The sequence below is a fragment of a genome, unplaced genomic scaffold (assembly GCF_019419815.1).
Source record: "Pyrus x bretschneideri cultivar Hongxiangsu unplaced genomic scaffold, Pyrus_bretschneideri_v1 Contig1, whole genome shotgun sequence".
In the NCBI taxonomy this organism is placed as follows: Eukaryota; Viridiplantae; Streptophyta; class Magnoliopsida; order Rosales; family Rosaceae; genus Pyrus; species Pyrus x bretschneideri.
In genome coordinates this window covers 4,258,681-4,286,515 of record NW_025999390.1, presented here as the reverse complement: position 1 = coordinate 4,286,515, position 27,835 = coordinate 4,258,681, and the positions used below count along the sequence as shown (strand labels likewise).

At 39.1% G+C, this 27,835-nt stretch overlaps 5 protein-coding genes across 8 annotated transcripts; 2 read left to right on the top strand and 3 right to left on the bottom strand.

The window, feature by feature from the left end:
* The first annotated feature begins 28 nt into the window (after positions 1-28).
* Positions 29-2,458, top strand: LOC103950667 (cytochrome P450 81Q32-like). The gene is made up of 2 exons (XM_048580520.1): positions 29-1,301; positions 1,712-2,458. The coding sequence occupies exons 1-2, from the start codon at positions 393-395 to the stop codon at positions 2,327-2,329; spliced, it is 1,527 nt and encodes a 508-aa protein (XP_048436477.1). The 5' UTR covers positions 29-392; the 3' UTR covers positions 2,330-2,458.
* Positions 2,459-7,967: 5,509 nt separating this feature from the next.
* Positions 7,968-12,113, top strand: LOC103950677 (WD40 repeat-containing protein HOS15). Of its 2 annotated transcripts, XM_009361908.3 has the most exons (14): positions 7,968-8,429; positions 8,529-8,677; positions 8,778-9,114; positions 9,195-9,289; positions 9,379-9,425; positions 9,700-9,850; positions 9,935-9,998; positions 10,140-10,298; positions 10,379-10,500; positions 10,786-10,860; positions 11,040-11,093; positions 11,170-11,243; positions 11,476-11,550; positions 11,777-12,113. In XM_009361908.3, the coding sequence occupies exons 1-14, from the start codon at positions 8,369-8,371 to the stop codon at positions 11,994-11,996; spliced, it is 1,683 nt and encodes a 560-aa protein (XP_009360183.2). In that variant the 5' UTR covers positions 7,968-8,368; the 3' UTR covers positions 11,997-12,113. The 2 variants fall into 2 exon arrangements, with proteins under 2 accessions (XP_009360183.2, XP_048436464.1); XM_048580507.1 differs by lacking the exon at positions 7,968-8,429 and having other exon boundaries at positions 8,535-8,677; positions 8,770-9,114.
* A 1,178-nt stretch (positions 12,114-13,291) lies between these two features.
* LOC103950688 (putative cyclin-A3-1) lies at positions 13,292-16,180 on the bottom strand. 2 transcript variants are annotated; one of them, XM_048580533.1, is made up of 8 exons: positions 15,475-16,180; positions 14,731-14,963; positions 14,568-14,643; positions 14,390-14,451; positions 14,244-14,277; positions 14,007-14,156; positions 13,792-13,926; positions 13,292-13,696 (listed from the first exon to the last, which is right to left on the bottom strand). In XM_048580533.1, exons 1-8 carry the CDS (start codon positions 15,796-15,798, stop codon positions 13,625-13,627), a joined length of 1,086 nt encoding a protein of 361 aa, XP_048436490.1. In that variant the 5' UTR covers positions 15,799-16,180; the 3' UTR covers positions 13,292-13,624. The 2 variants fall into 2 exon arrangements, with proteins under 2 accessions (XP_048436490.1, XP_009360192.2); XM_009361917.3 differs by having other exon boundaries at positions 14,390-14,466; positions 15,475-16,177.
* A 4,416-nt stretch (positions 16,181-20,596) lies between these two features.
* On the bottom strand, positions 20,597-23,588 carry LOC103950699 (putative cyclin-A3-1). Of its 2 annotated transcripts, XR_007256922.1 has the most exons (9): positions 22,896-23,588; positions 22,423-22,655; positions 22,256-22,331; positions 22,066-22,142; positions 21,920-21,953; positions 21,677-21,826; positions 21,461-21,595; positions 21,116-21,371; positions 20,597-21,019 (listed from the first exon to the last, which is right to left on the bottom strand). XR_007256922.1 is itself a non-coding variant. In XM_048580546.1 (8 exons), exons 1-8 carry the CDS (start codon positions 23,202-23,204, stop codon positions 21,300-21,302), a joined length of 1,086 nt encoding a protein of 361 aa, XP_048436503.1. In that variant the 5' UTR covers positions 23,205-23,588; the 3' UTR covers positions 20,597-21,299. The 2 variants fall into 2 exon arrangements, 1 of the variants encoding a protein (XP_048436503.1); XM_048580546.1 differs by having other exon boundaries at positions 20,597-21,371.
* A 655-nt stretch (positions 23,589-24,243) lies between these two features.
* LOC103950709 (putative receptor-like protein kinase At3g47110) lies at positions 24,244-27,619 on the bottom strand. Its single transcript, XM_009361936.3, has 2 exons — positions 25,107-27,619; positions 24,244-24,859 (listed from the first exon to the last, which is right to left on the bottom strand). Exons 1-2 carry the CDS (start codon positions 27,556-27,558, stop codon positions 24,465-24,467), a joined length of 2,847 nt encoding a protein of 948 aa, XP_009360211.2. The 5' UTR covers positions 27,559-27,619; the 3' UTR covers positions 24,244-24,464.
* Positions 27,620-27,835: the final 216 nt, after the last annotated feature.

Here is a 27,835-nt window from a genome sequence, read left to right as displayed (position 1 = left end):
AAAATGTGGGCTTGCTCGGGATTACATCTCTAGAAAGTACGGGCTTGTTGGGATTGCTTCTTTAAAAAGTACTTTTGTTCATAAGTAATGCTTTTGCTTCTAAACAATGTTGAAATTTAAATAAAAAAAGTTCCACAGCGGCTGTGTCCAAGAACAAGTGTCTGCCTTTTGTCTTTTCTCTGGCTCCTCAACTTTATCCCTTATCTCGCACTCAAATAATTTTGATTTCTTTACATTATTTTTCTCTGCTTTTTATCGATTGCCGCTTACCAACTGCCAAAATCTTTAAAAACTATGCAGCAGAACTCAAATTAAAACTAAAGAAAAAGACCAAAAACACTGAAAATTAATCAAAACTCAACATTTCACCAAAAAAATCAATCAATCAAAAGATGGAAGAACAGTCGCCCTTCTTCTGGTATACTACTTCAGCTCTCATCGCCATCTTCCTCACCTTCCTTCTCACCACAATGAAACCAAAACCCAAATTTACGAATCTACCCCCTTCCCCGCCATCTATTCCAATCATCGGCCACCTCCACCTCCTCAAACATCCAGTCCACCGAACCCTCCAATCCCTTTCTTCAAACTTGGGTAAAATCATCCTCCTCCAATGGGGTTCCCGCGCAGTCCTCTTGGTCTCCTCCCCTTCTGCCGCCGAAGAATGCTACACCAAGCACGACGTTGCCTTTGCCAACCGCCCAAGCCTGCTCGCCGGAAAACACTTCCACTACAACTTCACAACCGTCGCGGCGGCTCCCTACAGCGACCATTGGCGTAACCTCCGCCGCATCATGACTCTCGAGATTTTCTCCTCCTCCCGCCTCGCCGCGTTTTCCAGCGTCCGGCAAGGGGAAGTCCGTCTGTTACTGACCCAGATCATGAAAAAGTCAAAGATCGAGCTCAAGTCCAAATTCACGGAGCTTGCGTTCAACGTGATGACGATGACGGTGGTGGGGAAGCGGTACTTCGGCGAAGACGTGGCAGCGGACGAGGAGGCAAAGAATTTCCGGGAGGTGATGAGGGAGGCGGTGCACTTATCGGCGGCGACGAATTTGGGAGATTTTTTTCCGGTTTTGCAGTGGACGGATGCGACAGGGTTGGAGAAGAAGATGGTGAGGCTAATGAAAAAGATGGACGGCTTCTTGCAGAGTTTGATTGAGGAGCGCCGTGGGATTTTGGCGGCGGGTTTTGAATCGAACGGCCAAGAGGTGAAGAAATTGATGATCGACAACTTTTTGGCGCTACAACAAACAGAGCCCCAATTATACACCGACGAAATCGTCAAGGGAATCATTTTGGTAAATTACATAATCCTGCAACTTTTTTTGTACACGGCAGTGTTCTAGTTAAGTGAAAATTTAGGCTAAACACACCACGGTTCTTCCTAATTTCATATCAAATTCGTAGTCGATATTAAATATGAACTTTTCATAATAAAAATCATGGATAAAATGCCCAGTCCTGTCCACATGAACTTGATATAGCTAGATGCATTGATTAAATATTTGAGTGATTATGTGTCACCGTGTGTATACATCTGTTTGTATGCATCTTTCGTCATATGGTCACGGAACCACGCGTTTGTACATTGAGTAAACATGATCACGATATAGGTGGCCAAGTCACGTCAGAGGTGTGTATCGTCGATGATATAACAGAATCTCTCCCTTTGAATTATAAATGTCTACTAATCAAATACTAATCGTAGGTGTTGCTGGTAGCTGGGACAGACACAACATCAACAGCCCTACAATGGGCAATGGCACTCTTGCTAAACCATCCGGATGCAATGGAGAAATTAAGAGCCGAGATAGACACCAAGATTGGACCAGATCATCGTGTGTTGAAAGAGCAAGACTTGCCAAACCTGAGCTACTTACAAAATGTGATCAACGAAACGCATCGTTTGTACCCTTCGTTTCCAATTCTAGTGCCTCATGAAAACTCAGAGGACTGCGTGGTAGGGGGATTCGACGTGCCACGTCACACAATGCTGGTGATCAATGCGTGGGCTATCCACAGGAACCCTGAGATATGGGAGGACCCCGAAAAGTTTAAGCCGGAAAGGTTTGAAGGGTGGAGCGGTGAGGGGTCCGAAGGGTATAAGCTGATTCCATTTGGGGCTGGAAGGCGAGGGTGTCCTGGGGCTGGCCTCGCGAACCGGTTGATTGGGTTGGCGCTGGGAAGCTTGGTTCAATCGTTTGAGTGGGAGAGGATTGGTGAAGAGGAGGTGGACATGAGTGAGGGCTTGGGGCTTACGATGCCAAGGGTCAAGCCCTTGGAGGCTATTTGCAAACCACGCCCAATCATTCTATCTTCCATGTAAAAATTGGACCATAAAGTCCAAAGCACAATACTACTGCTTGATTATTTCCTTTGCTTTGATTGATAGAATCAATATATATGGTTTGACTGTAATAATCAAGTTCAAAGTTATAATTCTTGCAGTTGAATCTGTCAAAGACTCAAAACAGTGGGTTAAGTTTCCTTGTCATTCAAAAGTGCTTGTTCTTTTCTTGATTGATCCATCCATGATCGGATGATCCGTACGGATTTCAACGGTCAAAAGGCAATTTTCAAATTTGCTTCTCAAAGCAAGGGAGATTTTTTTTATTTTTTTATTTTTTTTACGGACAAATGCCAACAGCATTCAGGATACAACTAATACAACCAGCTTATTATTTTGGGGGTGTAATATCGACTTATTAATTTATGTCTTTTGTTTTTCTTAAATTTATTGGATCTAATAGTCGAAAATGAAGAGAGTATGTGAAATCTAAGTAAAAATAAGTGTTTTGATAACACACCCTATCATCTTTATGTGAATTTCTCGTAAAATCTACTAATATAATAATTTTAGGATTGCTGTTATCCACACACTTTATTTCATGTTTAATAATTTTTTTTGAAATTAAATGACAAAAATTAACAAAAATGTGTGGATAACACCACCCTAACTTTATATACATGAAGAAGGACTTTTACTCAACAAATTCGTAGGTTGATGTATGACATTATGCCAAAGAAATTTATTAGTGGTTCAAAGTTAAGGTTGTAAAATTTAGCTTAGTCCTTTATTTTATTGACATGAATAAAACAATAACAATACATCCGTGAAAGTTTAAGGATAATAAGATGCCGTTGAAGTTGAAGACACATGGGAGTAGCAAAAAATTGCAATGCGGGTAAAATCGTGGCTACTATAACAAGTATCAGACGACATATAACAACTGATCTCTCACTGGTACATTGCATATCCTGAAAAGGACCTAAAATTAGAGAACTGGAAAGGACAGAAACGGACAATCCAAAAAAGAAACAGGCACTTTCAGGTTCAGTTCAGGCTTCTAAAGGGGTAGGGGCCCTAAGGTGCTAATATAATCAACAAGTTCAATTTACACAATAATTTCGTATACTAAACAACCAAATAGATTAAAATAGGTGGGCACAGTACTAACTTAGCCAACTGTCTAAACCAACGTCCGTTAAGAAAAACCATTTACCGATGAAGCCTGATGAAGTTGACAAAATGAGTAGTTGTACCTTCAAAATGTTAATTTGTTTTGTTTCTTCACATTAATTCCTCAACGATTATGGAGAGGATCTGAAGCGTTAGGAACTCTCCTCTTGCTTGAAAAGAAGGCCTCCAACGAGTGCTTTGAATTCAAACGCCGCTGCTGCTGCTTATTATTCTCTTGTTCCTTCTCTGCTTGCTTATTCGGTGACAACGAGAAGTAGTGCTGCTTGCGCAAACCAAGTTGCATTGTGTTTTCCCTGTCCCCGGAAACCAGCATTGGGAGAAAGACCAAGACTATTAGCACCACGAACTTCTGAAATTGCATAACTGTGGCTTGTGGGGTTTCAACTTTCAGGTCTGAGAGGAGAGATGAAAAGAGGAGGGGTCTGAAGAGGGAGTTTCAGAAAGGCAAAGTGTGGAAAAGCTGCATGGCTATGTTTGGAATTGTTGAGACGAGAGAGAGAGGGGAAAATAAAAGGTGACATGTGGTGCAATTGAGTATACCCTGCAAACAAGGGACGCTTCCCACGAGAGCACATTTTTTGTTTGCTTTTCCTTTGTTTTGTAAAATATTTCTTTGTTTTTCACGAGAACTCTTTTTCCTGGCTTTCTTTTTCTGGTCAGAAACCCTCCCAGGCTTTCCAGTCCCCTAAAACAAGGCACTCATGCATCTCACTCCACTCCAAGCCAAGGTTATTTTTTCTTCTATTCTATTAAACTAAGGGTTAATTGCAATTGTGTTCCTTAACTTTTGGAATGGTTTCACTTTGGTTCTTAGATTATTTCTCGTCGCAATTTTGTCCTGAACTATATAAAGTGCATCTAATGAGGACAACAGTGACGTTTGTTATAGAAATTGACATCAATCGGGTGACTTTGCCTTGGATGCGGATTGGGTGGAGTTTTGGGCGAAACTGCGCAATGCCGACATATCGGTTGGTAATTGTCAGATGCACTAAATTAAGAGGAAATACACTTGCACAAATAGAAGGGGATACAAGGAATATAGCAAACACTAAATGGATTTATTGTAAGTAGCTTATTGATTTTTCAAACCGACAATTGATCAGTTGATGTGAATTAGTTTTCATCTTCTATCAGTCGACATAATTGGTTGTATATCATTTTGCAGATTTATTTTGTTTCTTCAATCCCTCAACCTTATATGTGATTACTTTTTATGCGCATTCTGACCAATGCAAAATAGATTACAACGTCATGTTGTTATTGAGTTTGCATTTTCACTTTACAAAAATATTAGAAAAACGCTGAGAAATAGAAGAAGAATGAAAGGGTGCAACCAATTTTTTTATAGATAGAAAAAGTCTATTTGTTTTTACCTACATCTTATGTCACGCCACACGATTATTTTTATCAACTTTCATAAAAGAGTGTGACAAATTGTCCTAATTAAAGGCAATTGTAAATGTTCATGGACCAAACTATGAAGAATAAAAGTTAGAAGGACGAAGGTGAGAAACCCTAAAATACAGTATGGCGAAGTTGGCCATATCTTATGCTAGTTGTCCGGACGGGTTGTGCTTGTCGGCTTTGGAAGGTAGTCAATGTTATTCTCTCCCTAGCTACTTAATATAGGAAGAAATGTAAGAGATTTTTGTGTTTCGCAAACACGATTAAATACAATTAATTAAATTTAAAAAACAGTCAATTTCAAATAATTATATTATAAAATGTGAAATGGGTCGTGTTTCTAACACTGAACAATTTCTCATGAAAATATGAGTAATGTTATTTATATCATGTTTTTGTACCACATTTTCATACCACCTTAGGTAACATTTGATGTAAACAGTCACATCATTTGAATTAATCAGATTTTTTTAATTTAGTTCATTATTTAATAAACTAATAATTAAGAAAAGCTAATTAATTAAATGATGATTGTAGTATACAATGAGTCTTTCTCCTTCATTTCCTTGAGTTTTGCAAATTTTTCAAATGATGTGGCTGTTAACATCAGATGACATCTAAGAAGGTATAGAAATATGGTATAAAACATAATATAAAAAATATTACTCTAAAAATATATACGTTGCTTTTTACAACATTGGAAAGTGTGAAATCATCATCATCATCATATGCATCCAAGGACAAGGACTTTCCTTCTTCATGGAAAAGGTTACCATACGAATATGGAACTATACAATAATTCAAATCTTTTTTTTATTTTTCTTTGTTATTTAAGGAGACAGATAAATTATAATACTTCTCAATTATTTACTTAAACTAGAGGATTAATTTGAGTGGTCAAATCATGCGTGCTCGAGTCTTTTCAAAAGTTTTTATTCTCCTTTCCACCTTTTCATGCTTTATTTGAGAATTCCTTTCCTTCCGAATGCAGCGCCGCGAAATGGCATCCACCCATTTATTCAAAGATTCAAGCTCTGACGACCATTTTTTTGCTTGTCTTATACGCCACCGTGACTGGCACTAATATCTGCATACGAGCCGTGCATGGAAAGCCTACGTCTTGAAATTCTTGGATGGACTTGGAAGCAAAAGAGCATAGATCAACCTCTTATAGATATTTGGGGTTTAGTTTTAGGATATCTTTAATCAATCGATCATAAATTTTAACAAATTTCATCACAAAAGTTAAAGATATGGCTTGGAATTAAGGTGATTTTAAAAAAAAAAAACTGGTATGAAAAAAAACTGACAGAGTTTTTGGTGTTTGGTAAACACCCCAAACCAACTTTTTTTCAAAGTTTCAGATGAAAAAAAAGCTAAAAGGTGAAAGCTGCAAAAAGCAGCTTCAAAAAGTGGCTTATTTTCAAAGTTTCTCCTGATTCCTCGCACTTTCAGGAGGAAGAACAACGTCACCACGTCCCCGCGACCCAGCTCTAATCCGTTGATCAAGAATTGCAAATCGACGACCCGATCGTCAATTTCTTCATCGCCACCTTTCTCCGTCTCCATCTCTGCCTCTAGCTCTATCATCAGAAATGGTGAATTTCTCAGCCTTGAACGTGAGGCTAGAGCGCACAATTTCAGAAACCCTAGTCCCGTAAGTTCCATTAAACCCTAATTTGGAGGTGGAGTGAGAAGAGGAGGAGAAAATGAGGATTGGGGCGATCTGATTGGGGCCGAAGAGGGAGTGAGCATCGTCGTCATTGCCGGATAAGAAATCGTCGTCTAAGGTTTCGACGCGGGTGAAGTGAAGAAATGCGAGGTGTCGGTCGCGGAGAGAGATCGGAGAAAAGGACTCGACTGAAGATATGGGAGAACGGTGGTTGGTATTGTCCGGCGCCAGCAAGGTCAAGGTAGGAGAGAAGGGTCACGGTCGACGAAGGAGGTGAGGAGATGGGTCTCATTTTCAACGACCGTGCGGAATGAGAAGATGAGGAAGGAAATGATGACGAAGGTGAAGAGGTTGCTAACGAACGATGATGTGGCTTGTCATAGCACATCTAGTATTATACCTTTTTGGTCATTTCACACAATCGCAACTGTTTTACATAAAAGTTTACCAAACACTCTGCTGCTTTATTTCACAGTTGCTTATTCTCACAGCACAGCAAAAGCAGCTTTTTTCAAAGCATAGCAGTACCAAACCAGCCCTAAATTCGAATTTTTTGTCACATGACTATCTCTTGAATACCTTATGACCCTGACGAACAATTATCCGATTAGGCCAAATTTTTTATGTCTAGCTGGCCTAAACCTGCAATTATTTTCTTTAGTTTAAAGTTTGGCCCAACTGTAAAAGGAACCTAAAAACTTTGGCCCAATCTTCTAAATCTTTCTAGCATAGAGTTAATCGGACCCAAATTTTTTGTATGCAAGGTGGCCCCAACCCAACCAAAACGCCATGCTAGCTACCGTCGCTCAACTACAACATAACTAAGAGAACTTCAGTGTTACAAATGCCCCTAGGGCAACTCACTATTGAATCCACCCGGTGAACAGTACCTGCCTTTAATGAACAGTAATTGCCTTTTGCATCTCCACCAATAGCCATGACAATAGACAATAAAATATTAGTATTTTTTCCTCACCTAATCCATTAACATCCCCATCACCTTTTCCCTTTTTCCCCTCATTTGACCGGTTCTTCCTTTCTCACTCACCCATTCTCTCTCTCTCTCTCTCTCTCTCTTCCTCTTTTCCAGCTCACTCTCGTGAGATCTCTTCGTCCTTCCTCTTTAAACCTTCAACAAATCAAGCTCAAAAATAATATTTTTGGAATCCCTGGAACTCAAGGAACCCAACCATGGCCTTGCATGCGGCATCGATGCATGGTGCGAGGTCCTACCATTGAAGTTGAGAGCTTGAGCTCTCAATCTCGAATCGAGGTGATGTTTCTATCACTATCTTGTGTTCTTAAGCTTTAAATCTTGTTGTGTTGCAATTCTTGTTGTTTAATTCGAGGACTTAATTCTCTGCATGCATTCTTTTTCCAGATTCCAACAAAGAAAAATAGATAAATTCGAGCCCGGTCACCCTGACGTCAACCACACATCACATAGCCCTCAAGCTCTTGGGCCACTAATTCGAGCCGGGCCTCTCACTCGGACCCCCTCAGCCCACATTCCGGAATAGGCAGGAGTTTGCAGCTGGGGCTATTGGGATGGGAAAGTAGCCGGTCCATCGGGCTAATGGTCTGCTCTGACAAGCGCTCAGCCGCGCCAGATACGCTCCTTGTTTATTACTTACAGTTAAAACACGTGACACTTTCACAAACAGCCCCTCAACGGCCATCCCTCTCTCTGCACAGTTACGACAACTCTGACCAAAATAAAAGAGAGTTACAACAACTCAGGCGGTGGACTGGCGGTTTCACCTGAACCCTAGGGTTTGAAGGCTGAGCTTTGAACTTTTCCGGCGATGCTTTCCCTCAGTTCCACCGAATTGAACTACTTGGTCTTCCGCTACCTCCACGAATCAGGTCTCCTTCTTTTCCCTCTCCAATTTTGCTTCCAAATACTCATTTTTCTGGCTACGAATTGTTCCGAAGCTCACTGATTTAGCTCCTCGATTTCTTCAGGTTTCACGCACTCAGCTTACGCTTTCGGATTCGAGGCGGGAATCGATAAAAGCTCGATCGACGGAAATGTAGTTCCGCCGGGAGCGCTCGTTACTTTCCTCCAGAAAGGGCTTCAGTTTCTGGAGCTGGAGGCGGACTTGAGCAGCAATGTAAGTAGCTTTTTTTTTTTTATTCGTCGTTGAATTTCGTGGTTTCGGAATTTGAAAGTGTGGAATTTGGGGCTGATGTGTTGCTGTGTTAGGTTTACAGAGTGATGCCGAGATGGAGGAAGACTTGTCGTTTCTGCAACCGTTGGATCTTATCACGAAAGATGCATACCAGTTGCAGAAAATGGTGAGGGAGAAGAAGGATAGGATGAACGCCACGGCGAATGAGAGGAATGCGAGCAAGGAGGAAAGTGGAAGGGAGAATGGGAGGGAAGTAGAGGAGGAGAGGAGAGATAAGGAAAAAGAAGAAGAGGAGGATGGAGACGATAAGCTGGAGAAGGATAGAGAGCAAGAAATTGGTAAAGTTGAGGAGAAGACACACGAGGAGGATTGTAATTTGATGGAGAAGTTGGAAACTGAAGAAAATGAAACTTCTGGAGGTAAATTTCGCGTCTTTGTATCTGTTTTAGCTTCCCAATTGTAAAGTTTAAGACTTTAAGTCGTACATGAATTTGAATAGGGGTGGAACCAATGGATATAACTCCAATCTCAACATCCTTGCCTTGTGAAATTCCAAGTCGCGATTTAACAGTTCTAGAAGGCCATACCTCTGAGGTTTGGATATATCCCCGCATTGTACATTTTCTTAGAATTTTCAATTCATCAAGTATGATTGAAGTAACTTGTTACTTTATTCCTGGCAGGTTTTTGCTTGTGCATGGAGTCCATCAGGTTCCCTTCTTGCATCTGGGTGAGTATATTGTCTTTCATAACCGGGCAGATTAGCATCAAATGATTTATATTGTGTTTTATCTTAACGACTCGAAAAAAAGTGGCTTGAGTTGAGATATTGTTTTTGCTAAATTTAGGAGTGGAACCATATAGTAATAGGAAATAAAATCCCACAAGGAAACAAATAAATTAATAATTACATTCCTTAGCTAAAACAACTCACGCCAACAGCTTTGTAAGATAAAAGGTCGGGGCAGACACGTAAACATGGAAGATGTATATTCTTTGTGTAGGTCTGGAGATTCAACTGCGCGAATTTGGACCATTGCAGATGGCAGTTGTGGATCTAGCATGCAAAATGAACCTGCAAATGTTGCAGTGTTGAAGCATTTCAAAGGTAGAGCCAATGAGAAAAGCAAGGACGTGACGACACTTGATTGGAATGTGAGTTTTATCACCTTCTGTAGTTGAAAACCTGACATGACTATCTCGCATTATATATTTGCTAAAACATTCGTCATTTTGTAGGGTGATGGGACATTGCTTGCAACAGGTTCTTATGATGGACAAGCAAGAATATGGAGTAAAGATGGTGAGTTGTTATGTTAACCGTCGGAACATGCTTGCGAGTAAAGTCTGGTTTATGTAATGTCAAGTTGATTTTAAATAGCATGCACTTATCCCTAGGTTCTTCTTAACATTACTTCTAATTACTGATGAGATTTTTATGCAGGAGAGTTAAAGACTACATTAACCAGACATAAAGGCCCAATCTTTTCTCTGAAATGGAACAAGAAGGGTGATTATCTTTTGAGTGGCAGCGTGGATAAAACAGCAATTGTTTGGGACATAAAGAGCGGAGAATGGAAACAGCAGTTTGAATTTCATTCAGGTACTGCACTCCCTTCTAGGGTTGGTTTGTTCAATTTCAATTTCTGTAATATGCTAAGCAAGCCACAAATTATTTTTCAGCTCCAACCCTGGATGTTGATTGGCGGAACAATATTTGTTTTGCAACATGTTCCACCGATACTCTGATACATGTTTGCAAGGTTGGAGAGAACCAACCAATCAAAACTTTCTCAGGGCATCAGGTTTGTTCTATAATTCAACAAACCAATCTTCTAGTTTCTCCTTGCTTTTTAGTTACTGCATCAGTTTTTGAATTAAACGCAATGTTTACAGTTATAAAATAGACCAATTAGAACTCTGCTCAGCCCATTCTAAGGTTTAGGATATTATGAGCGAGTGCCTGATGAGTCATGATACATTTGATGCTGCCCATTAGGGCATATGTGTGAAATAAAATAACTTGAGGAGGCATGAATTTCAAGAGCTACATACACTTGGCTTATTCTGATATAGTTTTACTGTTTCAGGGTGAAGTTAATGCTATTAAGTGGGATCCAACCGGGACCTTGTTGGCTTCTTGCTCTGATGATTATACCGCTAAGGTGAACTAGAAATTTGACATGCTTTTCTTTTCAAACGTCCAGTCTGTAATGTTGCATGATTACAATATGTTGAAACTTGACACCCTATTAATGTCTCCTTAATACAAAACAGTTTGTTTCAAGGGTTTCTCATTATTGTCGGTTTCTTGAATGTCCTGAAAACTCATCTTTTCATGCAGATATGGAGTACGAAGCAGGACAAATATTTGCATGATTTGAAGGAACATGTTAAGGTACCGCTTGTTTCTGTTTGTGAATTTGTTGAAAAGTATCCCAGGTCACAATTTGTGATGGATGCATTATTTTCAGGAGATATATACTATACGGTGGAGTCCTACAGGACCAGGCACAAATAATCCCAATCAGCAGTTAGTGCTAGCAAGGTAAATCTGCGGCTCCTTTGGAATGCGTGGAAATGGAGCCAAAGTACTTGCATTCTTGTTGGTTTAATCATATTACATGATTTGTAGTGGTGAACAGTTGTTAAGTGTCTTTTCTATGTGTTTCTGCATGCATGATTACTCATGCGTTTGTTTCTGTCATTGGCTTAAAAGGGTAGATGCTGTTTCCTTATTTATACATTCCTTATGTTCCTCAAAATTTTATGTGGACCAGCGCTTCCTTTGACTCAACTATAAAACTATGGGATGTGGAACAAGGGAGACTTCTCTACAGCTTCGATGGCCACAGGTACTTCCTAGCCGTACAATATGGCTACTAACAGTCCTTACTGTATTAAACCTGAAAACAAAATGAGGCAAAATGAATTCAATTTCAAACCAACAAACACAAGTGCCACTTGTAAATTTTTCATATTTGAGCATAGCGTTATGTTTACTTGTCGATGAGAATGTAATGTTTTCGTTGTTAACTTGTTGTATTTGCAATCTACTGACCGTCCTTATGACAATCCTAGGGATCCGGTATACTCTGTTGCATTCAGCCCAGATGGTGAGTACTTGGCGAGTGGATCAATGGATAAGTGCATGCACATATGGTCCGTGAAGGAAGGCAAAATTGTAAAAACATACACAGGAAATGGTGGGATATTTGAAGTTTGTTGGAACAAGGAAGGCGATAAGGTTGCGGCATGTTTTGCCAACAACATTGTATGTGTCATGGATTTCCGAATGTAGAACTTCAACTTTTATGATTTAACTTGAACTTTTCTTTTAATTTTTTTGGGACATGTTGGATTGTAACATAGAATATTTAAGCTTTGTATCTTAATATATGACATCTTAAATTTCTCACCGATTACCGATTATTTCTGGATTGTATGCGTTAAATGACATCAAAACGGTCGATTTTTTCAGGTGGCACTTAATATAATTAGTGCTACTAAGCTCACCCTATTGTTTTAATTTCTCACCCACTAGGAAATAATAATTTTATTGGCAAAAGTCATATTTGTGTAAAATGACCTCCAAAGATGTAAAGACCAACCAATCAAGTTTTGCCACATAATTATGAGTTGTATAATTTAAAAGATTTGAAAACTAAAACATCATAGTGAGAAGTTGGCGATTGCTTTCGCCTTAATGAACATTCCAATACAATGAAAAATCCTTGTGAGGAATTGTATTTGTATCTGTCATTGCAATAGGATCTGGTGGTTTTGGTTTTCCCATCCTTGCATTTACTGGTTTCATATTCTTTGGTTAACCAAGGAACCAAAGTGGAGGAAGGCGAACACAATATTGAGTGAATTATTAGAATTCTCGTCATGAGGTTTTCACAGAGGATTTCATGGAAGATTCTACATAAGATTTATATTAAAGTGGATAATGATAGAGATTCTACGCTGGAGCAGTTTTAAGGCGTGGTGGTATTGCGATGATTGGCGACTAAGGCGGGAAATTGGATGTCGGTGTGGCATGGTTTTGAGGGTTTTGGTACGTTTGAGATGGGGTTTTGGGGGGTGGTGCAGTTGGGCTGAGGGTTTGGGGGTGTCGATGGTGGTTTGGCTGGGTGTAAAGAGATGATGAGAACAAATTCATGCAGCAAGAATGGCACCCATCCTCCATTGTTGTCACTAACTAAGGTCTCAATAATAATTGCCTTTTAAAATTATATAACATTTTTAAATCTAACAAAAAATTATGTGGGGTTGTTTTGAAAACATTGGTGGGTGAGGAAAGAGTTTATGTGCTTTTTCACTTTTTATGAAGGATGGAAATACAACACCACTCCATTATTAATTCACAATTCAAGTCTGGAATGCTATTTCAAGAATAAATAGCATCAACACTATTTATTCAAGCAATATTATCATTTAATCAAAACACGAAATTTGAACTTGAATGCAGAGGGCGCTATTGTAGTAAACTTGTCTACACTGAGGTCTACAATTATGTGTAGCTTCTTGTGTTGAATTGCAAGATTCAAATCTATCAAGCAGAATGCGAGTGAAACAAAAGGAGGAACAAAAGATAAAATATGAGACTGGGATTTATAAACACCATTTCTAAATTTCTAGAGATTGAAAACACGAGGAATATTACAAGCTTTCACACCCATTCAGCATCAACCTGCTCATCTAACTTCTCTCGACTAACAAATAATCTACGATCAAAGAAAATTAAAACCCTACTTGTAGTGGGGACTATCTAAGCAAAACCATTGAGAGTTGAAACCCTACGAAATTATATCACAACGATTAACGTGAGCAGCGGCATCACCAGAACGGATTTTGACAAACTAACTGCCTCCCGGATTCATCTCGCAGCTATAGTTAAACCGTAGTCTTCTTGTACTCAAATAATCATTCTTTCGGATCTTCAAAATAGTTAGATGGTATTTCTGCAGGAGAAGAAATGGTTGCGACGCATTTGAACTGTTTCAAGAAAACAATGCAATTCAGAACATCCCTCTCTGGTGTGGAAAATGAAATCAAAATCAATAGGGTTAAACATTTTAGCCTGAATATACCTTATGCTGTTTGTACTTTCCTCTTATGGATTGTAGAGACGCTCCTCTTTTACTACAATGCAAGTCGTATATGAGAAGAACGCATTCCTTCAAATCAGCTGGTTTATATCCAGAATATCGTTGCAGGGACAAAGTCTGCAAGAAGCAAATGACTCAGCAATTGCCTTCAATACTTTGAGTTGAATGATGTTAAAATTCTCCAACGAGTTACTTACCCAAGGATGGTCCTTTGATCGGATCATAAATCTCGCGAGAAATGTAACCGACGCAGCCACCAAAGAAGGCAAAAACTTAACACATTCATAATCTAACAAACTTAACTCTGCCAGGTAGTATCCCAAAAATTCTAACTGCAGATTAGGATCCTGTAAAAAGCACAAAGCAATTAATTAGCTTCTCACATGAACTGACCCTCAAGTGGCACATTCCCGTGTCAGAGAGGTTTTGCTTACTTTGTAGCTCTCTTGAGCAAATCTAGTGAATCTCCTGCAAACCAAAACAGGAAGGAACGTTAATCAGTCCGATAAGCTGTCAAACTAAGCACCTCAATAGAATATGATAAAAACTGTCCAAGAACAACAGTACCAAGACTTCTTACCTTAGTAATGTCTTTATTGTAGGATTTCCCAAGTTGAAATTTAAGGACTTCAGTATATCAGCCTCCATTGTTAACACCTTCAACAAAAATAAATATCAACTAACTTCTACAATTACAAAACCAAATGAGATGCAAGAAATTAAAATCTAAGATGAGGAAAAGATATACGAAAGTTTACCTCGTCCCTATGATATGTATTATCTGTTATGTAGCAAAATTTTTCTACATGTGGAGGGCTGATCTCTTCATACTTTCTGTTTGCCACATTAACCATAAGATTTCAAATTAGGATCTCTATCAATAAGAACATGACTTAAAATTTCATTGATTCGTGGACTTACGAGGCAATGAGCATCGAAGAAACACCGAGTAACTGAAGCCTCTTCCGGTTGAGAACATTCACGGATAGGAATCTATCAATATACATAACGGTGAGGAAAAGAGTGTCAGAAAGGAGTTTATATTCCTCTGCAACATCAACCAACCAGTCCACTAAGACTCCTCTCATATTGGCAGTGACATCCTTTTGAATCTTTGTCATGTAATTGGGTGAAGGTCTTCGATCTTCATCTGCCTGAATATTAACCCAACATCACCATTAGCCCAGATTCCCCAAAACCCAAATTAACCCCCAAATTCCAATTCAAACTAAAACAAAATACAGAGACTACGAGACTTACTAAATTAAGCCTCAAACTTTTTGCCAATCAAAAGTTGCATAAATTATCACCAGAAAGCTTCAGCCTTTATCCTTAATTCAAATTTCAGAGCAACCAGAAGAACCACTAGTAAATTGAGAGCCCAAAATTTAACAAAACCCACCTCCAATTTTCCAGTAAATTCCACTTAAAACCAAGCCCAGACTACAGATACTCCAGAAGTCCCTATTTATAGCTTAATATTTGGCTAATCAAAAATGACATAAACTAATCACCAGAAAGCTTAAGCCTTTATCTCTAATTCAAATTTCAACGCAACCAGAACCCACAGATAACTTAAGAACCCAAAAATCAACAAAACCCAGTTCCCATTTTTCCAATAAATTCTAATTTAAAAAAGAAAGCTGCAATTGGATAACCCTTTACCTCGAGCTTCTGAAGATACTCAAAAATATCACGAGCATACGGCGCACACATTTGGGGGTCATCCGACGCCGCATCAACGTCCTTGGTCGTCTCCGGCTGCCGTATCGTTTTGGTCAGGGGCACTGCTTTCTTCGCCTTGCCTTTGGCGCCGGGTTTCTGGATCTGCTTCTCCGCCCCGGACACTTTATTCGCTGGAACGACGGCATTCGGGAGCTCTCCCAACACCACGCGTTTTTTGGTGGCCGGCTGCTCCGGGGTCACTGCAGCCTCGGCCCCCCTCTTCATCGACCTCGTGACGCGCAGGTAGTTCTCCTTGTCCGCCATGGCTGGCGCTGTTTGAATCTGTGATTCCCGAGGTTTTGGGTCGGAGACTCAGAGAGAGAAAGAGGGTTTTGGGGGGTGAACGTGAGGGAGGAGAGAGTTTTGTAGTGAGTAAAATGAGAGCGCCATTTTGAAAAAGTAAAGTTGGCGCCCCTGGATTTCTGCTGTTTCCAAACGTTTTGGTTCGCCCTTGCTCAATTTTTGTTCAATTTTTTGAAATTTTAGAATTTTGCTTGAATTTTCGTCAAGCTTTTTTTTTCTTCTATTTTTTTTTATTTTACAATTATCGAAGTTTCTAAGACATTAATAAATTTATTCTCAATGTTAAGATAATATTCTATTTTGACTAATCATTCCAACAAAACAAAAGTAATAATATTTCACTCTTTTTTTTTGCCAATATTATTTCAAAATTAAAATTGTATATATTTATTTCAACTCTCTCTCCTCAGCCACCATGTGTTTCATAGACTCTTGTGGACACTCATTTCTGCCATCTGATGAGAAAATTACAAAGGATTGTACAAGCTAAATTGACGTTTTTAACCTTTTCGAATTGATAAATCTTTGTGGAAAAAATCCTGTTACGGAGGTGTTTGGATCTAAATTTACACTATCGATCCATGCAATCAGAATTGTTGAATGAGCATAGCTTTCAATCGTCGGATGAAAAAATAAAGATAATTTTTGTCATTATTAAAAAATAAATTTATAATTTTTATCATAATAATTATCTTTTAATATGAATTATCTTATTATTTTTCTTCATCAAATAAATATGATGTAAATTATATCCCAAACGAGCAGTACAATTCGATTTGATTTGGAATATCTGACGACACATGAAAGTTAAAAATGAATTTCAAATGCATTCAGAAAGGGAAAGGATGCATGCCACACTAAGACCATCTCCAACAATGGCTTATAATCTAAAATTCCCCATTTTTTCCCCCCAAAACCCACTCCAACCCATGTGCTAAATAAAACCTAAAACCCAAAACTTAAAAGAAGGCCAAATACCAGCCCGTTTTTAGGTCAAAAGTCATTATGGGCCCTACCTGTTGTGAGTGAAACACGGGCTGTGAAGCCCACTTTCCTTTCAGCCACTCTCCCACGCGCCGCACGCGCCAAATTTGTTCCCCACCCGACAGCCCCACATGGGCTGTTCCCTGAGCAATAATTCCAATAAGTAGCCGTTAGGCTGCTTTATAGATCTAACGGTGACTGATTACTGGGCCGTTGGTTAATCCAACGGTCCAGGTTCAAATTTTTTTTTTTTTTTTAGTTTTATATTTATGTATTTATTGAATCCAACGGCTTAGACCAAATATAATTAAATATAACGGTAAAAAAAAAAGATCTAACGGTCCAAATTTAAATCCAACGGCTCGAATAATTTATAAAAATTATTTAACTTAAAATTCAACCAAAAACTCTATCAATACCTATGTATTTGTTCAAACATCCACACAAAACTCACTTTTCTCCTACAATTCTTCCAATTTTTCTTTATACCATTTATTCTCATTTCTAAAATTTTCAAGATGGCAAAAGATCATGTTAGAGGTCGTAATTGAACATTTGACGAAGATATTGCTTTATGTTTGGCATGGATTTCGATTAGCGAAGATGGTGCCGTTGGCACCAATCAAAATAGAAAGGTTTTATGGGGTAAAATCGTTGATAAGTTCCATGAAAACTCCAACGCTGGTCGAAGGGAAGTTGGTGGTGTTTATGATCGGTGGAAGATTATCAACAAAGCGTGCACTTTATGGAAAGGAAGCTTGGAGAGAGCCATGGTTGATATGCCTAGTGAAAGGGGGGCCTCAGAAATTGTGAGTTTATTTGTTAATATTTTAGTTGTCATGTACATAATAGTATTTTGCAACTAATTGTTTTTATGTATTTGTTGCATAGGGTGACAAAGCAATGGCAATTTACAAGACAAGAACTACACCAAAAAATCAAGCTTTTAAGTTGCATCATGCTTGGAACATCCTCAAGGATTGTCCGAGGTGGGGAACCGATGCGAACCAACAATGTGGAAGATTATTTCATAATGAAGCCCCACCCCCCAAATGATGTCAATGAAGGTGTGAATTTTGCCGACAATGAAGGTGTCGAACAAATGACCCCAACTTCTTCTTTTGCAAGGCTCCCAGATAGAGATAAGCAAAAGGAAGCAAAGAGAAAAAGGAAGTCCCAAGATCCAACACGTGCACAATTTGCTAGCGAAATGGCAATAATGAACGAAATCCAATGCCGTCGGCAAGAAGAATCGGCCCAAATGCTTTTGGCCATGAAGGAACAAGGGGATAGGGAGCAAGAAAGGTACAAAAACAAATTTAATAATGGAGGACCTCGACAAATACACTCCAGAGAGGAAGAGATACTTACGTGGTAAGCAAAAGGAAATTTTACGAAGGAATACCACAAGGAATATATTTCAAGATGATGATTCATCTCAAGACTATCACCCAAGTCCATCACCAAGTCAAGATGGTGAATATCATTATTAAGTTTATGTAGTCTATGAGTTTTCAATTGTATTAAGTTTATGTAGTTTATTAATTGTTTTTTTTTATTTTTTAAGTTTATGTGTTTTATTAATTGTCTTTTTTATTTTTTAAGTTTATGTGGTTTATTAAATGTCGTTGGTATTAAGTTTATGTGGTTTATTTTGATTTTCATGTATTAATTTAGTGATTTTTCAAAATTTATCGGAATTTAAATATTTTTAGGTTAAAATGTTCATAAAATTAATTTAGGATAGTCTACATAATTTTTTTTTTAAGTTAATTTAAAAAAAATAGCCTTAATTCATTCTTTGATAATCTGGGGCTAAAATTTTAAGTCAGAATGGTTGGAGTAGAAAAGCTGTTTCTGGACTAAAAGCTAAATTTTTTGGGTTAAATATTTTTAGGTTTTAGATTACCATTGCAGGTCTAAAGTGATGGCTGTGGATGATGGGACAAGACTAGAAAAGCTAGGTTTGTAATGATGACATAGGAAATCTAGGTAGGCTTGCTTTTTATTTTTGCATGGTGATGGAAGTGATCGAATGGTTTTAAAAAGGCTTCTGAGAGAGGTTTTTTTTATGAGATCGGAAGTCTAGGTAGGCTAGATTTTTGGCGTGATGTGGAAGCCTAGATAGGCTTTATTTTAGAAGTCAAGAACAACAATTTGAGAATATGCTTGGCTTTTGACGCGGATAAACTTCAGGTATTAGAGTTGCAATTAAATTCTGCAATATTATCTGATCATACAAAGCAAGTACTCCAATCTTAAAAATACAAATGCAATGGCAGCGGGAAAAAACACTCTCCAATTCAACACATAAATTACCCTGCGCAAACCTCTCAAACGTCTTGAGATTTTTTATTTTCTTTTTCCACCAACACATCTTCAGTTTGGATAAACAGCACTGTGAAGGCAACCGCCGGCGAGCATCTTCAGTTTGGATAAACAACACTATTGCCGTAGAATCAGCCGACTGAGGAGCATCTTCAGTTTGGATAAACAGCACTGCATCGAGGGCGATTGGTCATCTATCTAAATCTCGGTCGAGAAGGGTTTCCAAATCCTTGGCAGAGGTCATCTTATCAACCTTCTCGACTTCTTGGCGAGGTAAGGTGTTACGAGTTACGACATTTAGCACATTAAACGCTAAGTGATTTTATGATTGGATACTCACAAGTGAGTTTCAGAGTTCGGCATTCTGACAGCCGAATCACATTTACCATGAAGACATATGTCTCCTTTGAGTACTTGTGTCCATATAATATAGTGTCGATTCGACATGCTTATACTCTTACGAATATAATTACTGTGACCGAATCCAGCGCCGAAGATTCGTGAACTTCGCAGAACTAGCAGCCTTGTCTTCAGGCTCGAGAATCCGAAGGTTGAGATTTTTTCCTTCCTCAACCACAATCGCAAGATTAAGAAGTTGACAACATGCTCAACGCAACATCAACAAATTTTACTCCTCGGACGAGCTTGGCCGATGAGTTGGCACGCCTCGTATCAACCAAATAACGTAGTTAGCTCATTAGTTACTCAACATATGTACCAGGTAGACTTTGTAATTTTTAGAATAGGAGGCTTTTCTTTAATTTATTCATTTTGCCCGAAAATAAAAAATAAAAAATTGGCTCTAATTTCTGAGGATGAAATTGAATGGAGCTGAGAAATCCCACCTTCGTTGTTCCTTATCAATTTTTGTTAATGGAATTAGTTTAGTCCACCGAATTTCTGTATAATTAAAAAGGTGTTTGCAATCTCATCTAATAGAATGATTTTGACATACGACTCATGCACAGACGCAATGTTTTTAATTTATAGGATTTTGAGGAAGGAATAAATGGCAAGGTTTTTTTTTTTTTAAGTACATTTATTTTTATTTTTTTGGGTAATTTTATTTAGACCCAAGTTCCAACCATACTCTTTCTACACCCAACTACAAAAAAACACTCTCTGTAATTCCTACACCCATTCAACCGAGATAGTATCCACATGCAGTGCAGCGCCACCACTCAAGCACTACTCCAAACCTCCCTCTCCCTTCTCCGGCACATGGAAGTTAAGCGGGATTGCAAAATCAACCATCGCCTTCAACAACCCAACCCAATAAAATGCCGCTTACGGGGTCGACGATGCCGCTTAGTTTTGCCTCTTAACAGCAAGTCCCTATCACGCACAAGAGAAAAAAAATTTGGAATGTATTTTTCATTAAAATTTCAAATATACAATGTAATTAAAATTTGGAATTTCCAATTCGCCAATTTATGAGGAAACATACTTGAGTAAGAGATCATGATTTTCTGTTCTCATTTACAGCCAAACTTAACCTCAAGTCAGCAAACTTCAAATTTGCATCAGAACACTGCATAGCTTATTACATGAACAAAGGTGTACCCATGAAATTCTACCTAGGGTTTACATACGGCTGGTTTCGGTCTAGGCAGAGAGACAGATTTACAGTTACCGGGAGATCATTAAATTAGTTTCATCAACGAAAAGGGCAAGGGCTGGCTGTTTCAGTTTAACAAGTGCAATGCTCTTGCTCATGTACATTGTTCCACCTGTGGCTCGAAAATCTTGGCTTGCCCAATTAGGTCCCATGTTCACATCATCGCACCACATTTGGTTGGAAGTTGACAGTCCGCTTAAGTGCAATGTCCCCTTGGCTTCAAGTAATTTGGTTCAGTGCTAGACCATAACCCTGCATCAAAGCTTATCTGCTGTTGATCCAATGAATGGCAAGTATAGAACCACCATGTTTGAAGTCCAACATGAAGAAGTTTAATCATGTGCTAACCAGGAGTAACGGTTTTGGAAGTGAGCATCCAACCATGAAAAACCAAAGCAGATCAAACTTGATGCCCCATCCTCACCGAATGACAATTGGCCACATTACCACCCTTTCATTGAGCGTGCCATAATCAACTTAAAGCCAGATCTTCCTATCACATTGGACAAGCCCTTGCCTCAAAGATCATTCTTCATGCTTTCAGATCTTGAAAGAAATGAACTGGTATTTCTTGAGGGCAAGGAATATGTGCCACACAGTTGAACTGCATTCGAAAAATAAAACTCCATTAGAATCATTGTTTCCGAAATTTAGAAAATAAGAAAAGTTCAAACATATTTCTGATATAAGTACCTTAGGTTGTTTGTATTTCTCTTGAATAACATTCAAATTTCTTGCTCTTCTTCCCAAGCACATGTCATGTATGGCAAGAACACATTCTTTCAAATCAGCTGCTTTATATCCGGTATGCTGTTGTAGTGCTGGACACTGGAATGAATGCATCTTAGTAATTGCTTTCATACATATAGAACTATGGAAGCCAGCATAAGTAATTCATCAAATCCTTACCCAAGGATGTGTTTTTGTTCGAGTCATAAATCTTGCCACAAAAGCAGCTGATGCAGCTATCAAAGAAGGCAGGAATTTGACAAGTTTGTAATCCAACAAACTCAGCTCCGCAAGGTAGGCAACCAAGAACTCTAACTGCAAATTGGGAGTCTGTAAACCACACAAAACAGTCCAGCAGTTAGTACAAGAGACCATAAACTTGTCAAATCCACATGTATGTTAGAGGGCAGAAGGAAAGCTTACTTTGGAACTCTCTTGAGCAACATCAGTGAATTTTCTGTAAAACAATTCACCAAAGGAACAAAAACACTCAGCCAAGGTCATTTAAGCTTGGGAAGCAACTAAATATACCAAAAAGAGTGACTTTTGAACGTCGGGTTCATCCTTACCTTAAGAAGGTACGAGTAGTTGGATTCCCCATTTCAAACTTCAGGGATTTGAGTATATCAGCCTCCATCTTGATCACCTTTACAACCACCAAAAAATCACTCTTAGTATGAAGCACATGTATCTACCTGAGATCCTGATGTAAAAAGAGACAATCATCACAGATAAAACACAAAGTAAAAGATCAAATACCTCTTCCTTTGTGTATGTATTTTCAGTTATGTCACAGAGCTCATCAACGTTGCGAGGATCAATCTCTTCATATTTCCTATCGGTTAAAAGCATCATTAATTTCAGATCAAAAGAAACAGAACCAATCAGACAAACTCACAAACAGATCCAAAGATATGCGAGCTTACGAGGCAATGAAGATCGAAGAAACTCCCAGAAGCTGAAGTTTCTGCTTGTGGACAACATTCATCGAGAGAAATCTATCGATGTAAGAAACAGATAGATGAAGGGTTTCCGGAAGGAGCTTGTATTCCTCTGAAACCTCCACCAACCAATCCACAAGCACTGCCCTCATATTGGCATTTGCATCCTTCTGAACCTTCTCCATGTAATCAGGCAACGGCCTTCTCTTTGGCTCCGCCTAAACAACAAAAACCCATCATTCATTGGCAAACCGTAAATCCCAAATTCACAAAACATGAACCCCAATTGAGATTAATTAAGCCCAAAAAGTTGCAGAATTTTTCAAAATTCAAATCACCATTATCAAAATGGAACCCAAAACCCTAACCCAATGTCAAGATCGATCGAACAATCCAACACCGTTCAACTTATCGAATGAAGAAATCGAAAAACTTGGGAAAAGGTGGGATCTTTGTACCTCCATACGACGGAGATATGCATAAATGTCGGAGGCGTACGGGCCACACAGCTGCGGATCCTCAAACTCACGCGCCGCCTCGGCCCTCTTTTCCTTCTCGGTGACACAATGGGGCTTCTGCAGCTCAACCCGTTTGGAGTTCCTCGAAACGACGACGTTAACCAGATTCGTAACATCTCCAAGCACCGCGCGCTTCTTATTACCCAACTGGTTCTCCTCCGCCAAGGTGGCCATCGCCCTCCTCTTGGCAGCCGAGCGAGTGGTGATGCGACTGCAGTTCACTTGCTCCGCCACAGTGGTAGAGGCCATTGCTCCCAGAGTACCGAGCTTTGGACTTTACTCGCTGTAGCTTGGACACAGAGAGAGAGAGAGAGTTGGAGGTGTGAGAGAGTGAGGGAGGAGATGGGGATTTGTAGAGGAAGTTGAAGACTTCGAAGAGAAAGATAGGGAGAGCGCCATGTTTGAAGAGCCTCAAAATTTTCTTCTTTTCGCGCTGTTTGATTTGATGCGAATTGTTTTTGGTTTTGGAGACATTGGGAATTTGGAGCGTTTGATTTTGTGTTTTTCAGTAATTTTTGGAGCGGTTTGTCGTGTTCGTTTGGTCGAATTTAAAATTTGTGGAAACGCACGTGACGTGACTTTCCAATGAACCGGATTCAAAACTTTGATTTTGAGCGCTTTGTGAACTTGAAATTGGGGTTTTTTCTGGTCCGGTTTTTTTTTTTTTAAGTGTTATTGTCATTTTAAAATTTTTATTTTATACTCATCATAAATGTATTTTTTTCTTTAAATATATGAAATTTGGAGTGTATAATGAGATTTTTAGAATGTTAATAATAATTTCCTTTTTTTTTGTCTGATTTGGGTAACAAATTTTGAAACTTTCATAATTCACTTTTGGGGCAAACAAATTTTGGGGCGGGATGATTTGAAAATGATACTTTGATTTTTATCTTTCTGCTGCTACTCTTCTAAATCAAGTACAATAAATTTTATTTTATTTTAAATATGTATAAATCAGTTGATTAAAGAATTATATTATATTATATTATTTTATTTGAGTTTGAGTTTGAATTTCTTTTTTGTAAATTGTAAATTTCATCTAAATTGATTTCTTTCACTTTAGCGAGACAAGAAACGTGCAACTGATTCTTTTGATCGAAAAAGGCCTAAGCCCACACTTTTTTTTTCTTTTTTTTTACTTTGTTTGACTTCAATTAAAATTTGAGTGGTTCTTCATTTTTATCTTAGACGTTTGTCTAATTCCTTATTATTATATTCAAAATTTTTATTTTTGACTCTATCGAGATGTCCAAGCGGAACGAAAAAAGAAGGCTAAATCTAACAGTAACATAAAAAAGCAATATATTATTCTTCTCATCATCGTCCTTACAAATCCAGATACTGAAAACAAAATGTTTTATACATAGCAGCCTTAACTATTGGTTTGGGTGTGTCATTTACAGCAATATGAAAACCACCCTCATATATCCGAGCCTCCGGGAGTGCGAGATTCGTGTTTTCGGAAGATTTTCGCTGTTAACATATTCATGAATGTGCAATTGTTGCTCAAGTTAATGCTTGACTGTTGACACTCTCAACATTGAACAGGGTTTGCCTTGCAGTTTCTAGTTTGTAAAGTGCCTCCCTCAAGCTACTGCGTCCTTCAGGCGAAACGCAAGTGCAAGAGAGTCCAACTTCGAAAATTAAGACCAGGCAATTATGTTCTTCTGCTGGGATGAGATACGGCCCTTCATTAGGCAGGCAGTGCATGAGGTCTAGCAGCTCAGGGTCTAGCACTTTGATCATGTTGTGAGGGATGGCTGATTGCACCCATCTGATGAGGTTTTCGTCTCCTGTGAAACTTTCGTCGGTTGGACTTTTTCCGGTGAAGATCTCCAGCAACATCACTCCGAAACTGTATGCATCTCCCGCTGTCGATGGTTTCTGTCCAAAACCATACTCTACATTGTAGTGTTCATTCTCAAAGTCAGAAAATTATAAAGCAAGCACATTTGCTAAAACAATCCGCAAGTAACTGATACCGAGTATCAATCTACAATACTTAATACATTAACAATATTCATTAAAGTTACAAAGATTGACCATATATCAACGCAATATGCAAAATATAACGGCAATGAATTATGGAACATACTGAACATAACTAAAATTGTCTGCAAGTGAGGAAATAGAATAATTAGTACTAACCTGGTGGTATGTATCCTATAGAACCCTTCAGAACATTTGTGGAGCTAAGAGAATGTTGAGTAATCTCTGTTCTCTCCATGAGCAGCTTCGCCAGCCCGAAATCTCCAATCTTTGCAGTCATGTCTCCATCCAAAAGAATGTTGCTCGGCTTTAAATCACAATGTACAACTGGAACTTCGCAATCGTGGTGCAGATAATCTAATCCACACGCCACATCAATGGCCACCTTGAGTCTCTCCAAAATGTTCAATCCATCTCCATCTGCATTCTTTTTCTTGCCCTTAATCCAATCTTCCAAGCTCCCATTACTCAAATACTCATAAACCAAGGCCAGAAACTCCATGTTTTTAAAATCCACCCTCGAGCACGAAGTGATCAACTTAACAAGATTGCGGTGCCTCACGTTCCTCAACGCCTCACATTCTGCCAAAAAACTCTTCCGAGATCCTGTCATTTTTATATCAAGCACCTTCACTGCAACTTCAGTCCCTTGTCTTAAAAACCCTCTGTATACAGTCCCAAAGCTCCCACTTCCAACCAAATTTTCCGGGTTGAAATTCCCAGTTGCGCTGCGGAGCTCTTCGTATGTGACCAATTGATGTTGCCCTTTTATTAATAAATCAGGAGAAGTTTCTCTAATTGTTGTTTTGCAGCCTAAGCCTTTTCTTTTCCTAACATAAAGCAACCAGGCAATTACCACAATGCCTACCAATGCTGCCAGAACAGATGTTATGATAAGAACTAAAACCAGTACTTTTCTCCTCTGACCACCACTCTTCACACATGGCCAATCTCGGCAAAGTTTCCAGTTTCCTTCTAGATATACACTTGAGATATTTCTAACAAACACTCCACCATTAGGAATTACTCCCTCTAAGCTGTTAAATGAGAGGTTCAAGAAGCTAAGGACCTGTAGTTCTTGAAGTTTATCAGGAATAAAACCAGAAAGCTTGTTCGAGGAGAGGTCTAAAATCTCAAGACCTCTGATTTCAGCTAGAGAATTTGGAAGAGGACCGGAGAGGTTGTTTCTTGCAATGAACAATCTCTCCAAGCTTGTACATTTTCCGACTGAGCTGGGAATTGATCCCGATAAGCCGTTGTTGGAGAGGTCTATAGTGACAACACTTGCTAGTACTCCAATTTCTTCAGGCAAAGGTCCACTTAGAAGGTTGTTAGACAAATTCAAAATTGTGCTCAAACTAGGAAGGTTTAGAAATATTTCTCCGGAAATGCTTCCGTTGAGCAAATTGTCGGATAAGTCCATGGAAAGCAATTTCTGAAAGTTTGAAAATGCAAGGGGTATATTGCCAACAAAGTAATTTCCAGATAAATTAACGTGATTCAATTTCATGATATTACCTAAGGAGTTAGGAATTGTGCCAGATAATTTGTTTCTTGCTAACCCAAGCACTTGCAACTCTTTCAGCTGCCCAATTTCTGATGGGATTTCACCAGAAATTGAATTGTAGGTCACATTTAGCAAAGTTAAGCTACTGAGTTGACTAATTGAGGCAGGTATGTTACCATAAATTCGATTCCCTCCCATGTACAGTTTCGAAAGAACCTTGGAGAGGTTGCCAATGGACTCTGGAATTAGGCCTTCCAACCGATTTTCGTCAATTGCAAGCCAACTTAAGCGACTGCTGTTTGTCAAAGAAGTAATCAAATTAAGACCATTGTCACCATAGCTAACGATCCGATTGAAACCAATATTGTACATTTCAAGGAAGGGAAGATTTCCGAGGCCTGGTGGAACCGAACCGTCATGGAAATTGTTGGACAGTCGGAGCTCTCGAATCCTTGTAATGTTGTGCAAGGACGCTGGAATTTTCCCTGTAAACAGATTGAAACAATTTCTGAAGTAGAGAAGGTTTGGCAGCGTGACGCCAATGTTGCTTGGAATTTCACCCCAGAGTTGGTTTGAAGCAACGGTGAAGCGAACTAGCGAAGAGATGTTGTATATGGACAAGGCAACAGTGCCGGTGAGTTGGTTGCCGGCAAGATCAAGTTCTTTGAGCTTACGAAGAAAACCTAATTCCATTGGGATTATACCGGTGAGGCTGTTCGTGCCAAGATTCAAACTTGTGAGGGTGGAAGACAGGTTGCTTATGGATGGCGGGATTGGACCGCTGAGATTGTTGCGCGCCAAGTTCAAGACTTGAAGCTCTGTCAAGCTCCCAACATGGTGGCTTATGGAGCCAGTGAGTCTGAAGCCGGAAAGATCGAGAGAAACAACCCTTTGAGTCCCACCGATTCTGTTGCAAGCAACTCCGGTCCAGTTGGTGCAGGGGGATGAGCTTTGGTTCCAGAAAAATGGAGGGAGATTGGCCGTTGATTGGAATGATATCAAGGCCTCCTTGTCTGTGACATTGCTTGGAGTAAATGCTGAGTCTACACTCAGGAAAATGCATGCAAGAACAGATAATAATGTTACGGCAATGTGAGAATTCATGGCGTTTTGGGGGGTTTCCTTCTGAACTCGTATGGAAAAAATATTGAAACATGCTTGCTCAGTTCAGAAACTTATACATAGGTGCTTGGTCCAATTTGGTGTGCTAAGTACCAGAATAGTGACTTTTCAGTGCCTAAAAGAAAAGGATGACCCGGTTCTTAGCAGTCAAGTGCGTGTGCTGTCTTAATTTCTTGAGCGTTTTGAGATAAGTTCCCATTGGTGGTGGTTGAGTACTTAATGTTCATTTCCATTGATACTTATAACCTAGCTATCTTGT